Raw genomic sequence first — 11,037 nt, forward strand, 5'->3', positions numbered from 1 at the left:
GGGGGGGGTGCGGGGGCAGAGGAGGGTGTCGTGGGGCTGCGGCCGCTCCGGCATGGGGCGAAGGGCTGTCGCCCCCCAGGGCCGGGGCGGGCGGTTGCTCGTGGGCTCGGCCTCCGGCTGCCCGAGGTCCGTCCCAGCCCGTGCCCAGGTTTCTCCTCTGCACCTTTCTCATGGGCCCTGGGTGTCCTTCCCGAACACGCAGGCCTGACCCTGGCACCGCTCCCTGCTGGAACTGCCCCCCGCCCTCCTGCCAGGGCCTGCGGGGTGGGGGCTGCGGCTCAGGGCTGTGGGGAGCACTGCCCTGCTCCCTGTGGGGCGGCCGGGCTGGCTCGGTGCCATGGGCGCCAACCCGCGGCAGGGATCATGGGCTGGTTTTGGTCTCCAGAGGACCCACCAGCCTTGCCGGGACGGGGCTCGGGGGGGTGGCTGGCTGGACAGATGGACGCTGCCAGGTGCCGAGTCACTGCCCTCGGCCTGCTGCTGCGTGGCGAGGCGGGAGCCCGGGGTCACCTTGCCACACCGTGGCACTGCACCCCACCCCAGCCGTGCCACCATGGGCCCCCAGCCTGAGGCACCTCTAGCCCCCACAGGACCATGTGCCCACCCACCCGAGGCTGCCAGCGCCTGGCCCTCGAGGCTGCTGGGAGATGCGCTGGTGACCTGAGCCTGGATGTGGTCATGCCACGAGCCACGAGACATGGCTCTGAGCAGCACCACGGCACTCTCCTGGGCCTACCAGGTGTGGCACGGCTGCCACTGCTCCTGGCACCGGGGCTCTGCCCACCTGGCGCTGCTCCCCGCCGGCGGCGAGCTCCTGTGCGGCTCCACGCAGGGCTCTGGCTCCTGGCCCCGGCGAGCCCTCTGCATGGCACCAGGAGCCGGATCTGCAGGGAAATGCCATTTATCTCCAATCAAGAACATTGTTCCCTCCTGGAAAGGCTCCATCCAGCCCTGAAGGATTCGATTGCAGCTGGAGGGGGGGGGGCAGCGAGGGGAGCGGGCCAAGCTGCAGAGAGCACGGCACCGCGGGAAGCCAGAGCCCGGCCAGAGCCCAGGCACCAGCCCTCCACCCCGGCAGAGATCTGCCTGGCTGCCTCCCTCTGCACCAGCACCCTCGGAAGGGGCTGAGCTGTGCGGCACGAGGGGCACAGGGCCACGGGCAGGCGGAGGCGGGGGTGAGGTGCAGGGGCTGGCCAGTGCAGAGGGGTCTGTCTGGGGGGGGCAAGCATGTGAGGTGTGCACACATGCCCCAGTTAGAGCTGCCTGGCCTCTGAGTTTTCCCTCTGTGCCAGGTGCCCGGCACAGGACTGGGGTCCAGCTGGGCATGGAGTGAGGGTCCTGCCAGCCCCAGTGCTTGGCTCCAGTGACATGTGTGCTCCATGGTGCTGGGTCCATCATGAGACTGCCAAGAAACCATGTCCTGGGCCTGGCCGGGGCTCAGCAAAGTCCTCTCCAGGGTGCAAGTGCCCGTGTGGAGAAGGGACTTGCCTGTCTGTCTCCCCCAGCTTCACCAGGAGCTTCAGTGCTGCCTGCTTGAGGGGACCCTCCCCACGGGGACAGGCCTGTCCCCTCCAGCCACAGACCCCAGGCTGGGCTCCTCTGAGGCTGCTGCTGCACTGGTGCCTGGGGATGGTGCCCCTCACCCCCGGGGATACCTCCCAGGTAGGCGCCCCCCTAGCCGTGGCGCACGAGACCACTGCAGCAGGCCTGGGCTGGGCCAGGCTGGCGCCTGTGTTCCCGGTGCTGCTCGCGGGCCCGGGCCCGTGGCTGATGGGGTGTCAGCACCAGCGGGGCCGGCTGTGCCGGAGCCAGGAGCGTTGCCAAGGACACCGCGCTCCGCTCCGCTCGGCGCTGACACCGCTGTCAGTGCCCGCTAATCTCCCCGGCACAGCTGAGGTCTGTGCTGGCTCCAGCTCCTGCGGGGACTGGGGACAGCCCCCAGCTCCTGCCCCAGGTCGGGGTCCTGCCTGCCCCGGGCTCAGCTGATGGAGAGGGCAGGGGCCGAGGTTGTGGCTGGTCCTGGCCCTCTGGCTCGGGTGGGTGAGGTGGACGGTGGCCTCTCTCCACCGCCAGGCCGTAGCCTGCATCTCCTGTGCCCGACCCGCAGCAGGCTGCCCCGGACTTGGGATTCCGGCGGCCCGGGACTTGTCATTCCTGGCCCCTCTGCACCTTGGAGCAGGCGCCCGGGAGAGAGCAGCATGGGGGAACGTCCGTCCCGTCTCCCTGGCCTCGCTGTGCTCCAGCCTTCTCCCTGCTGCACCTGGGGTGTGCAAGCGAGCCGTCTCCCCAGGCGGTGCTCTGGGGTCTGCAGGCCAGCCCCTCAGCTAGCTGCTTGGGCCTAGGTCTGGGGGCCCAGCCCCTGTACCTGTGCCCCAGCCAGCTCTCCTGGGCAGGAGATGCAGGGCTCTGAGCTCCAGGGGCGGCTGCGGCAACGGCTTAGAGATGGGGGGGTGGTCCATAGACGGGGGCAGCTGAGAGCCCCGAGGAAAGGGCACAACCAGGGGGTTGCTACAGGTGGGGCCTTTGGGCCGTGGGAGAGAGCATGGGGCCCGCTCAGTGCAGGGACCGGCACAGCCAGGTGCACGGCGGGGATGCAACAAGGGGAGGCTGCAAGGGCTGGAGATGGGGCCCTGCCCTTGGGAGGTCTCGGCTCCTAGCTAGCACGAAGGGATGGGGGGGGAGCTGGCACGGCATGGGCCGGCGCTGGGATACAGGACTGGCCTGAGCTGGGCAGGCTCCGTCCCCACTGCAGCTCCCTGGGGCATTGCACCCGGCAGCGTTCTCCAGCCCTGGCTCAGAGCCCAAGCCCTGCAGGCTGCGTCATGGCACGGAGTTCCCTGCAGCAGCCCCTGTGGGCAGGGAGCCCCTGGGCACCCCCGGCTCCAGGTCTGAGCCACATGTGGGTTTGCTTGCAGGTGCCCAGGCTGCTGCTGATGCTGTGGGTGCTGCCGCTGGCCCGGGCGTCCCTGCGCAGCGAGCCCATGTTCACGGCTGTCACCAGCCGCGTCCTCCCGCCCGACTACGACAGCAACCCCACGCAGCTCAACTACGGCGTGGCCGTCACAGACGTGGACCATGACGGCGACTTCGAGATCGTGGTGGCTGGGTGCGTACCTGCGGCCGGGGCCGCCTCGGCCTCCCAGCTCCAAGCCCGGCGGTGGGGGCTGTGTGGGGGTGGGAGCCTCCGGGGTTCTTCCATGCCCGGTGCGGACGGGACAGGATGGGGCCATTCCTGCCCTGCACAGTGTCACACTCCCACGATGGGGGCAGCTCTTCCTCGCCTAGTGCTGGAGCTGTTCCGCAGTCACGGCTTTGCTCCCTGCTTGGGCTTCCCCTTCTTGCCCTCCCTGCTGGGACCTGGCTGGAGCCTCGTGGTGCCAAGATGCTCCTCCCTTCTCCGTGCTCCTCGGGGCCCTCTGCCCGGCACTGGTCTGAGCGGCCTGGATGGGCTGGGGCTGCCCAGACCCCCTGCAGGGAGCTGGTCCGGGAGGCACGTTCCCCGTGGTGGGTGGCTCTCAGCCTTGCTGGACTCGAGGCCCCTCCAGAACCTGTGGGAAGGGGTCAGCGCCCAAGGTCAGGAACTAACTTATGCATTATGGGGATGACCCCCTTGCAGAGGGGCCTAGGCAGGGGTGGGGGCAGCCAGGCCAGCCCCAAGTATCCCCCTCCTGCAAAACCCAGCCTGGTCCCTGCTGGCTACATCTGCAGGTGATGTGCACATGCGTGCATGGAGGCCCTGTGCATGTACAGGTGGGAAGTGTGTGTGTGTGTGTGTGTGTGTGTGTGTGCGCGCGTGTGCACATAGGTGCATGCATGTGTGTACATGTGCCACGCTTGTGCCAGGGAGCTCTGATGCCAGGGCTCCCTGCGCTCGCATCCCCAGCTGGGACGCCCCCAAATGAAGCTGCCAGACTTCGGCTGGTTCTGCATGGCGGGGCAGGAGCGCAGCCCAGCTCTGCCTGAGCCAGCACCTTTCTGCTCCTAACGAGCCCCCAGTAATGAGGCCTCGGCATCTGCATAGCCCAGCCCCCCTCCCAGCCTGGCGGTAGAGGTCACCCTCACACGCTGGGGCTGGGGCAGGGCTGCAGCTCCCAGCTCCCGGAGTGGGGGTCTCTACTAAGCGGGGGGTTGCATTGGAGCAGGCCGGTCGGCAGTATGGCCCTTGCCTACCCCTGCCCCAGCTCCTGCCTGCTGGGCCCCGGGCTGCGGGTGGTTCCCAGACCCCTGCAGAGCTGTGTCAGCCTGGCACTCTCGGCCCCCGAGGGACACTGGGCACCCAGGGAGGGTGTCCAGGGCCAGCTCCGCAGTGCGGTGCCCGTGTGTCCCCCAGGTGCCACGGCTTGGCTCCGCTGACAGGGCTCGGCACTCTCCTGCCACACCGCTAATTGGCTGGAGGTTTTTTATAGCCCGTCATCGGTGTGACGGCTCGGAAGGGCTGACAGGAGCCAGCGAGCCGCACGCTCCCTGTGTCCCCAGTGCCACGAGCGGGGCTGGACCCGGCTCATTGGCCATGGAGCCAGGCGACTCGGCAACAGCATGCAATGGCCAGGAGAACAGGAGTGATTGTGCACACATGCTTATGCACGCATGCATACGCACATGGGTATGCGAGGCAGCCCACACCTGCAGAGGCTTGCACATGTGTGCACACATGCGTGTGCACATGGGTATGCGGGACAGCCCACCTGCAGAGGCTCACGTGTGTGTGTGTGTGTGTGTGTGTGCGCGTGCATGCATGTGCACATGGGTATGCAGGGCAGCCCGCAGCTGCAGAAGCTCGCACGTGTGTGTGCACTCCTCTCATGGAGAGTTTTGTGGGTGCCTGTGCATGTCTCTGATGTGCAGCGGCATGCAGCTGTTGTGCTGATGCCAGCAGAGGGTTTGCACGTGTATGCCTGCACACGTGCTCGAGGTTTGCACAGGTCCATAGCGCACACGTTCTGATGCTGGCAAAGGGGGCATGTTGGTGCATGTGCCCGAGCTCGTGCAGGTGAGCATGTGCAGCCATCCCGTCCATCTGGCTGTAGCTGCCTTCCCTGCAGCACCAGGGCCCTGGGCCTGGGCGCCGCACTCAGCACCGCCTCATAGTGCCTGGGCCAGGAGCTGCCGCCCCCACTGACGCCCCAGGGCTCAGTCTCAGGGTGTCGCAGTCTCCAGGCAAAACTGGCAGCAGTGCCGGAGGGGGTAGGGCCCTGCCCGACACGCTGGAGTGGGGCCACGGAGGCTCCCCTGGAGCCTTGCGCAGGGACAGGCCGGGGGGTCTGGCCCCACTGCCCCTGGCCGAGGCCTGGGAGGGTTAAAAGAGGGTGAAACAGCCCAGCTGGGCCCCCCTCTCCTCCCCGCGGCAGCAGCTGCTCCCCACGCTCCGGCTCCTCTGGTCATTACCGCGCCCGCAGGAGCGGAAGAAACCAGCCCCCCCTTTCCCATGAGCCCCGCACGTGGCGCCTGCAGCAGGGCTGGGGGGGCAGGATGCTCCCTGCTCCCCCCGCTCCCCTGCCCCTACGTTGCCCCTGCCCTGGGCAGACCTCGTGGGGACCCCGGGCACCCCCGCATGGGGCAGAAGCAAGCACCAGCCCCCTCCAGCGCCAGCACAAGGCCCCCAGCTCCCCTCTGCGTGATGTCTAGGGCCGGGGCTGCACTGCACCCCTAGCCAGCCAGGCAGGCAGGAGCCAGGGCTCTGCTCCTGGCCCTGGAGCTGCCCCTGGCGCAGCAAAGCCAGCCCCAGCCCACGGTGCTTGGCAGGGTGGGTGTGAGCCCGTGCTGGGCTTGAGCCGCTCACGCTCGCCCGCCCCTGCAGCTACAACGGACCCAACCTGGTGCTGAAGTACAACCGGGCTCGGGGGCGGCTGGTGAACGTGGCGCCCGATGAGCATGGCTCGCCCTACTACGCGCTGCGGGACCGGCAAGGCAACGCCATCGGCGTGGCGGCCTGCGACATCGACGGCGACGGCCGCGAGGAGATCTACTTCCTCAACACCAACAACGCCTTCTCCGGTGAGCCCCCGTGGCCGCGCCGCAGCCCTGGCCCTGGCCCTGGCCTGGCCGCCGCGACCTTCGGCGCGTGAGGGATGTGCGCGGCCTGGAGTTAATTTCCCAGTTGAGTGGCTCCCCTGATGGATGGCAGCGGGGCCGGGGCGCGGAGCCACGCAGCCGCTGACTCAGCGCTCCCGGCCTGCCGCCCTCCCCGGCGTGCCGCGCCGCATCACGTTGTGCCGCCGGCCTGCCCCGCGCCAGCCGCCGGGACCTCCTGGCACGGGATCCCCTCCCTGCCTCGCTGCGGGGGGCCTGGGCCGCCTGCCTCCGGCGCTGGGCTCAGATCCGTCTTCCTGGCGGCAGCTGCCCGAGGCACCCGGCCCTAAATCAGGCGCTGGCGTGACGGTGTCGGCGCGGCTCGCTGCCTGCCGTTGCCTGTGCCGTGATCTACGGGCCCGGCGCATCTCCCCTTAATGGGCTGGCTCTCCCGGCCGGCCCCTCCGTGGGTCCGGGAGCTGCCGGGCACGGCCTCTGCGCTGCCGCAGGGCAGGAGCGAGGAGGCCACGGGTCCCTGCCCTCCACGGGACGGGGCAGGGCAGGGCAGGGCCCCTTGCCCCCGTGCCTGACGGAGCCCCCGTCCCGCAGGCATGGCCACCTACACGGACAAGCTGTTCAAGTTCCGGCACGGGCGCTGGGAGGACGTCCTGAGCGACGAGGTCAACCGGCGCCGCGACGTGGCCAGCCGCTTCGCTGGGCGCTCCGTGGCCTGCGTGGACCGGACGGTGAGGCCGGGAGGGGCAGGCAGGGAAGAGACCGCTCCGCTCGGGCCCGGGCCCCCGCCTTTCCCCAAGCCTGAGCTGGGAGACGGAGGCAGGGCCGAGCCCCCCCGCGTCCCCCGGGCCTCGGCTGTCAGGGGCCCGGTGCCCCCCCGCCGTCAGGGCCCTGCCCGGCTGCCAGCCGCGTTGCTGCGAGCTGATAAACGTGGCTGTCGAGGTGATTTATGCTCCTGTCACCTGCTCTTTCTTCTTCCTCCTCCTCCTCCCGCAGTTGTTTTCCAACGATTATCGCTAAATCAGGGCCCAGCTGCTGTGCGGGAACGGCGCCCCGTGGGGAGGGGGCACGGGGGAGGGCAACACCCCAAAACCGGGGCTAGGGTGGGGGGACATGTCCCACCACTACCCCCAGAGCCTGGCCTCTTCCCCGTGGGCAGGGGATGCTGGAGGACCCCTGAGTCGGGGGTCCATGACGGGCTTCCCCCGGACAGGCCAGGGGTGCCGAGGCATTGTGTGGCCCCCAGCATCACGGCTGGGTCTGCGGGGCGCTGGCACCGGTCCCGCGCCAGCCCCGGACCCAGGGCCTCGCCCCAAGCAGGACGGGGGTGTAGCCAGGCTGCGGGGCGAGGGTCTGGGTGCTGAGGTCTCCGCTCCCCGCAGGGCTCTGGCCGGTACTCCATCTACATCGCCAACTACGCCAACGGCGACGTGGGCCCCCACGCCCTCCTCGAGATGGACGCGGCCGCCAGTGACCCTGAGCGCGGCATCATCGTGCTGGCCGACGTGGCCGCCGAGGCCGGCGTCAACAAGTACACGGGTACCGCGGCCCCTGCCCTGCCCTGCCCGCTGCACCCGGAGCCTGGCCTGGCGCCTGGTCTCCATGGCAGTAAATTGTCCCTAATGAGGAGTGTTGTTTCCATGGCGATTGTAGCGATTAGGGTTGGAAGCAGCGACATGGGCGCCTGCCAGGCCAATTAGCTCTTGATTAGGGAGACGGAGCCGCAGGGCCAGCGGAGCCGGGGGCGAGGGGGCGGGGGGAGCAGCACCCGGCAGGGCACCGTGTCCGACTGGGCACACGGCCCCCTGCCCAACCCAGGGCAGCCCCAGGGCTGCTCCCGGGCATCTGAGCCAGACCCGATGGGGGTGCAGGAGGGGCCCGGGCGCTCGGGACTGCCCTCGCCCCACGGCCCTGCTGTCCCCAGGCGGCCGGGGCGTGACGGTGGGCCCGATCCTGAGCAACAGCGCCTCCGACATCTTCTGCGACAACGAGAAGGGCCCCAACTTCCTCTTCCGTAACCAGGGCAACGGCACCTTTGTGGACGTGGCCTCCAGCACCGGTGAGGGGTGGCGCTGGGGACCCCCAGGGTCACTCCCATGCCCTCCACGATGCACCGTGCGGGGAGGGGGGCCGGTGATGGCAGGGGTCTGAGGAGAGGGGGCACGCTCCCCTGCCGAGGAGCCCGGCTGCAGAGGAGGACGTGCCGGTGCGGGGACAGGGCACTAGCAACTGGGGGCTGGGTGCCCCGTCCTCTCCAGTGGGGCAGGGCCGGGGTGCAGTGGGCCCCCCGTCCATGCGCCCACCCCGGCCCCTCTCCCAAGCCCTGCCGTGCTGCCCCCAGGCCTGGACGACCCCTACCAGCACGGCCGCGGCGTGGCCCTGGCCGACTTCAACCGCGACGGCAAGGTGGACGTCGTCTACGGCAACTGGAACGGGCCCCACCGCCTCTACCTGCAGACCAGCGCCAGCGGGCGCCCGCGCTTCCGGGTGAGAGCGGGGCCTGGGGCACGTCCGGTGCAGGGCAAGGGTCCTGGGTCACTGCAGCTCCGGCCCCCCACCCCTTCCTGCTGGTGCCCACCCCGCGGTGCCCTGGCCCTGCCCATCCGTGCTGGAGCCTCTATCGCTGAAGCGAGAGAGGACGAGCTGTGCCGCTCCTGGGACCACCACAGCCTCCTTGCCCCTGCCCCGTCCACCTGCGGTGCCTGACCCTTGACCCCTGCCCCCAGGACATCGCCACGCCCAAGTTCTCCATGCCGTCCCCCGTCCGCACCGTCATTGCCGCCGACTTTGACAACGACCAGGAGCTGGAGGTTTTCTTCAACAACATCGCGTACCGCGGCTCCTCCGCCAACCGCCTTTTCCGGTAGGGAGCAGGGGGCACGGGGGGGGGAAGCCCGGCTGGATCCCCTGTCCTGGGAGCGGGGGCCGGAGGGGCAGCCCCATGTAGCTGCCCCATGCGTGGCCTGGGACGGGCACCCGCGCCAGCCTGAGCTCGTCCCCGTGTCACCGCTAGCTATTAGCTGCCCTCTGTCATACCAGCAACAGCCCCGGGGCTGCGCCACTAATTAGCAGCCTCGCAAAGCTTCTTCACAGCTCCCGTTAATTGCGGGGATCGATGCCTGGCTCGTTAGCGCTGAGCCTTCGCTGGGCCCAAGCGCATGGGGCTCGGGGGCTGGACTTGCCCCTCCCCTCCTGCTGCGGGGAAGGAACGGGTTAAGGCTGTCTGCATCTACACTGTGCCCCCCCCTTGATGCCTCGTGGGCTCTTGGGGCCCGATCCTTTGTTGGGTCTGTAGTTGGGGGTGACCCCCACAGCAGAGCCCTGGGCACGGCAGGGAAACTGAGGCACCTGTCAAGTCACACCCCAGCCAGGAGCCTTCCCTGGGGGAGAGAGCTGCTCAGTGCCCGCTGCCCCCCACCTTGCAGGGTTGTGCGCAGGGAGCACTCGGACCCCATCGTGGAGGAGCTGAACCCGGGGGATGCCCTGGAGCCCGAGGGCCGCGGCACGGGTGAGTGCTGCTCCCTGCCTGGGGCCCGTCCTGGCTCCCGGAGCCCGGGGGGAGATGGGGCAGACCCAGACCTGCTCCCTTGGAGGTGGCTATGGGGTACGTGCCCCTGCCAGTGCCGGCTGGGTCGGAGCAGGGGCTCTGCGCACCGGGGGTCCTGGCGGGGCTGAGCGGGCCGTGTCATTGCAGGGGGCGCGGTGACGGACTTTGATGGCGACGGGCGGCTGGACCTGATCCTGTCGCACGGCGAGTCCATGGCGCAGCCGCTCTCCGTGTTCAAGGGCACCCAGGTGCGGGCCAAGGGGAGTCCTGGCAGCCCAGACCCCCCTTGCTGCCCCCGGCTCACCCCACCCCACCCCACCCCATCCCATCTGTCCCTTGCAGGGCGCCGGCAACAAGTGGCTGCGGGTGATCCCGCGCACGCGCTTTGGGGCCTTCGCGCGCGGGGCCAAGGTGGTGCTGTTCACACGGCGCAGCGGCGCCCACCTGCGCATCATCGACGGCGGCTCCGGCTACCTCTGCCAGATGGAGCCCGTGGCACACTTCGGCCTGGGTAAGTCGCGGCTGCCCGGCACAAGAGGAGCACGGCCCCACACAGCCCTGCCGAGAGAGGCGCTGCAGCCGGAGAGGCTGGGAGCAGTGCTTGCTGCAGGGAGCTGAGCCCCCATCGCTACCCCCTCCATGCCCCGTGAACCCTCTCCTGCCCAGGCACGGCCCTGGCGTGCGGGGGCAAACCTGGGCTGCGAGCAGGGCAGCTCGGGGCAGTGGCTCCCCGCTTCGCCTGCTGCATTGCTCAGCAGCTGCTCCCAGCGGGGAGGAAGGGGCAGCCCCTGACACCTGCCCAGAGTGGTGGGCTGGGGGGGCCCTGAAGCTCCCCCTCTGCCCCAGGGCCGGGCTGATGCACCCCCCCTGTGCAGGGCAGGATGAGCCCACCAGCCTGGAGGTGACGTGGCCAGATGGCAGGGTCCTGGTGCGTGCTGTGGCCAGCAGCGAGACCAACTCGGTGCTGGAGATCCCCTACCCCCAGGACGCCGCTGACCTGCTCTTGCCCACCCCGCTGGAGGTGAGCACCGGGCTGGGCTGCATGGCCCCGGGGCAGGCTCGGGGCTGCAGCTGGGGGGACTGGGGATCGGAGCAAAGCCTTGGAGGCAGAGGAATCGGGATGCTCGTGTGTGCACGTGTGTCTGTGGTATCTTCAAGCCTTGCTGCTTCTGGGAAATGGGTGCAGCCCGTTCTGACCAGGTGATCGCGTCTTCTCCAACTGAGCGGGTCGGTTCCCACCTTGTCCCGTGCGAGCACAAGCAGCTCGTGCTTCTCTTTGCTGGACGTCCCTGTACTTCAGACACGTCCCGCACCCCCTCTCCAGGCCTTCGAGATCACCACCCAGTGTGCCAGTGCTCCACTGGCACCAACCCCGCAGGGTCCTGGCGGGAGGGTCTTGCCCCTGCGCTGGGGCAGGAAGGGGTTTCCCTCCTGCTCAGACTGGGGGGTTTTCCCTTCCCCTGCAG

The 11,037-nt window shown here is 69.5% G+C and overlaps 1 protein-coding gene across 1 annotated transcript in view; it reads left to right on the top strand.

Annotated features, from left to right (window-relative positions):
- Positions 1-697: 697 nt before the first annotated feature.
- The window catches only part of CRTAC1 (cartilage acidic protein 1), a 13,005-nt gene continuing 2,665 nt past the window's right edge, over positions 698-11,037 (top strand). Inside the window, exons 1-12 of the mRNA XM_006033738.1 lie at positions 698-739; positions 2,916-3,106; positions 5,798-5,994; positions 6,619-6,755; positions 7,407-7,563; positions 7,949-8,083; positions 8,366-8,511; positions 8,751-8,887; positions 9,450-9,532; positions 9,719-9,819; positions 9,914-10,082; positions 10,447-10,592. Coding sequence (XP_006033800.1) covers positions 698-739; positions 2,916-3,106; positions 5,798-5,994; positions 6,619-6,755; positions 7,407-7,563; positions 7,949-8,083; positions 8,366-8,511; positions 8,751-8,887; positions 9,450-9,532; positions 9,719-9,819; positions 9,914-10,082; positions 10,447-10,592 — 1,641 coding nt within the window. The remainder of the gene's footprint in view (positions 740-2,915; positions 3,107-5,797; positions 5,995-6,618; positions 6,756-7,406; positions 7,564-7,948; positions 8,084-8,365; positions 8,512-8,750; positions 8,888-9,449; positions 9,533-9,718; positions 9,820-9,913; positions 10,083-10,446; positions 10,593-11,037) is intronic.

The sequence above is a fragment of the Alligator sinensis genome, unplaced genomic scaffold, assembly GCF_000455745.1.
Source record: "Alligator sinensis unplaced genomic scaffold, ASM45574v1 scaffold859_1, whole genome shotgun sequence".
Classification (NCBI taxonomy): Eukaryota; Metazoa; Chordata; order Crocodylia; family Alligatoridae; genus Alligator; species Alligator sinensis.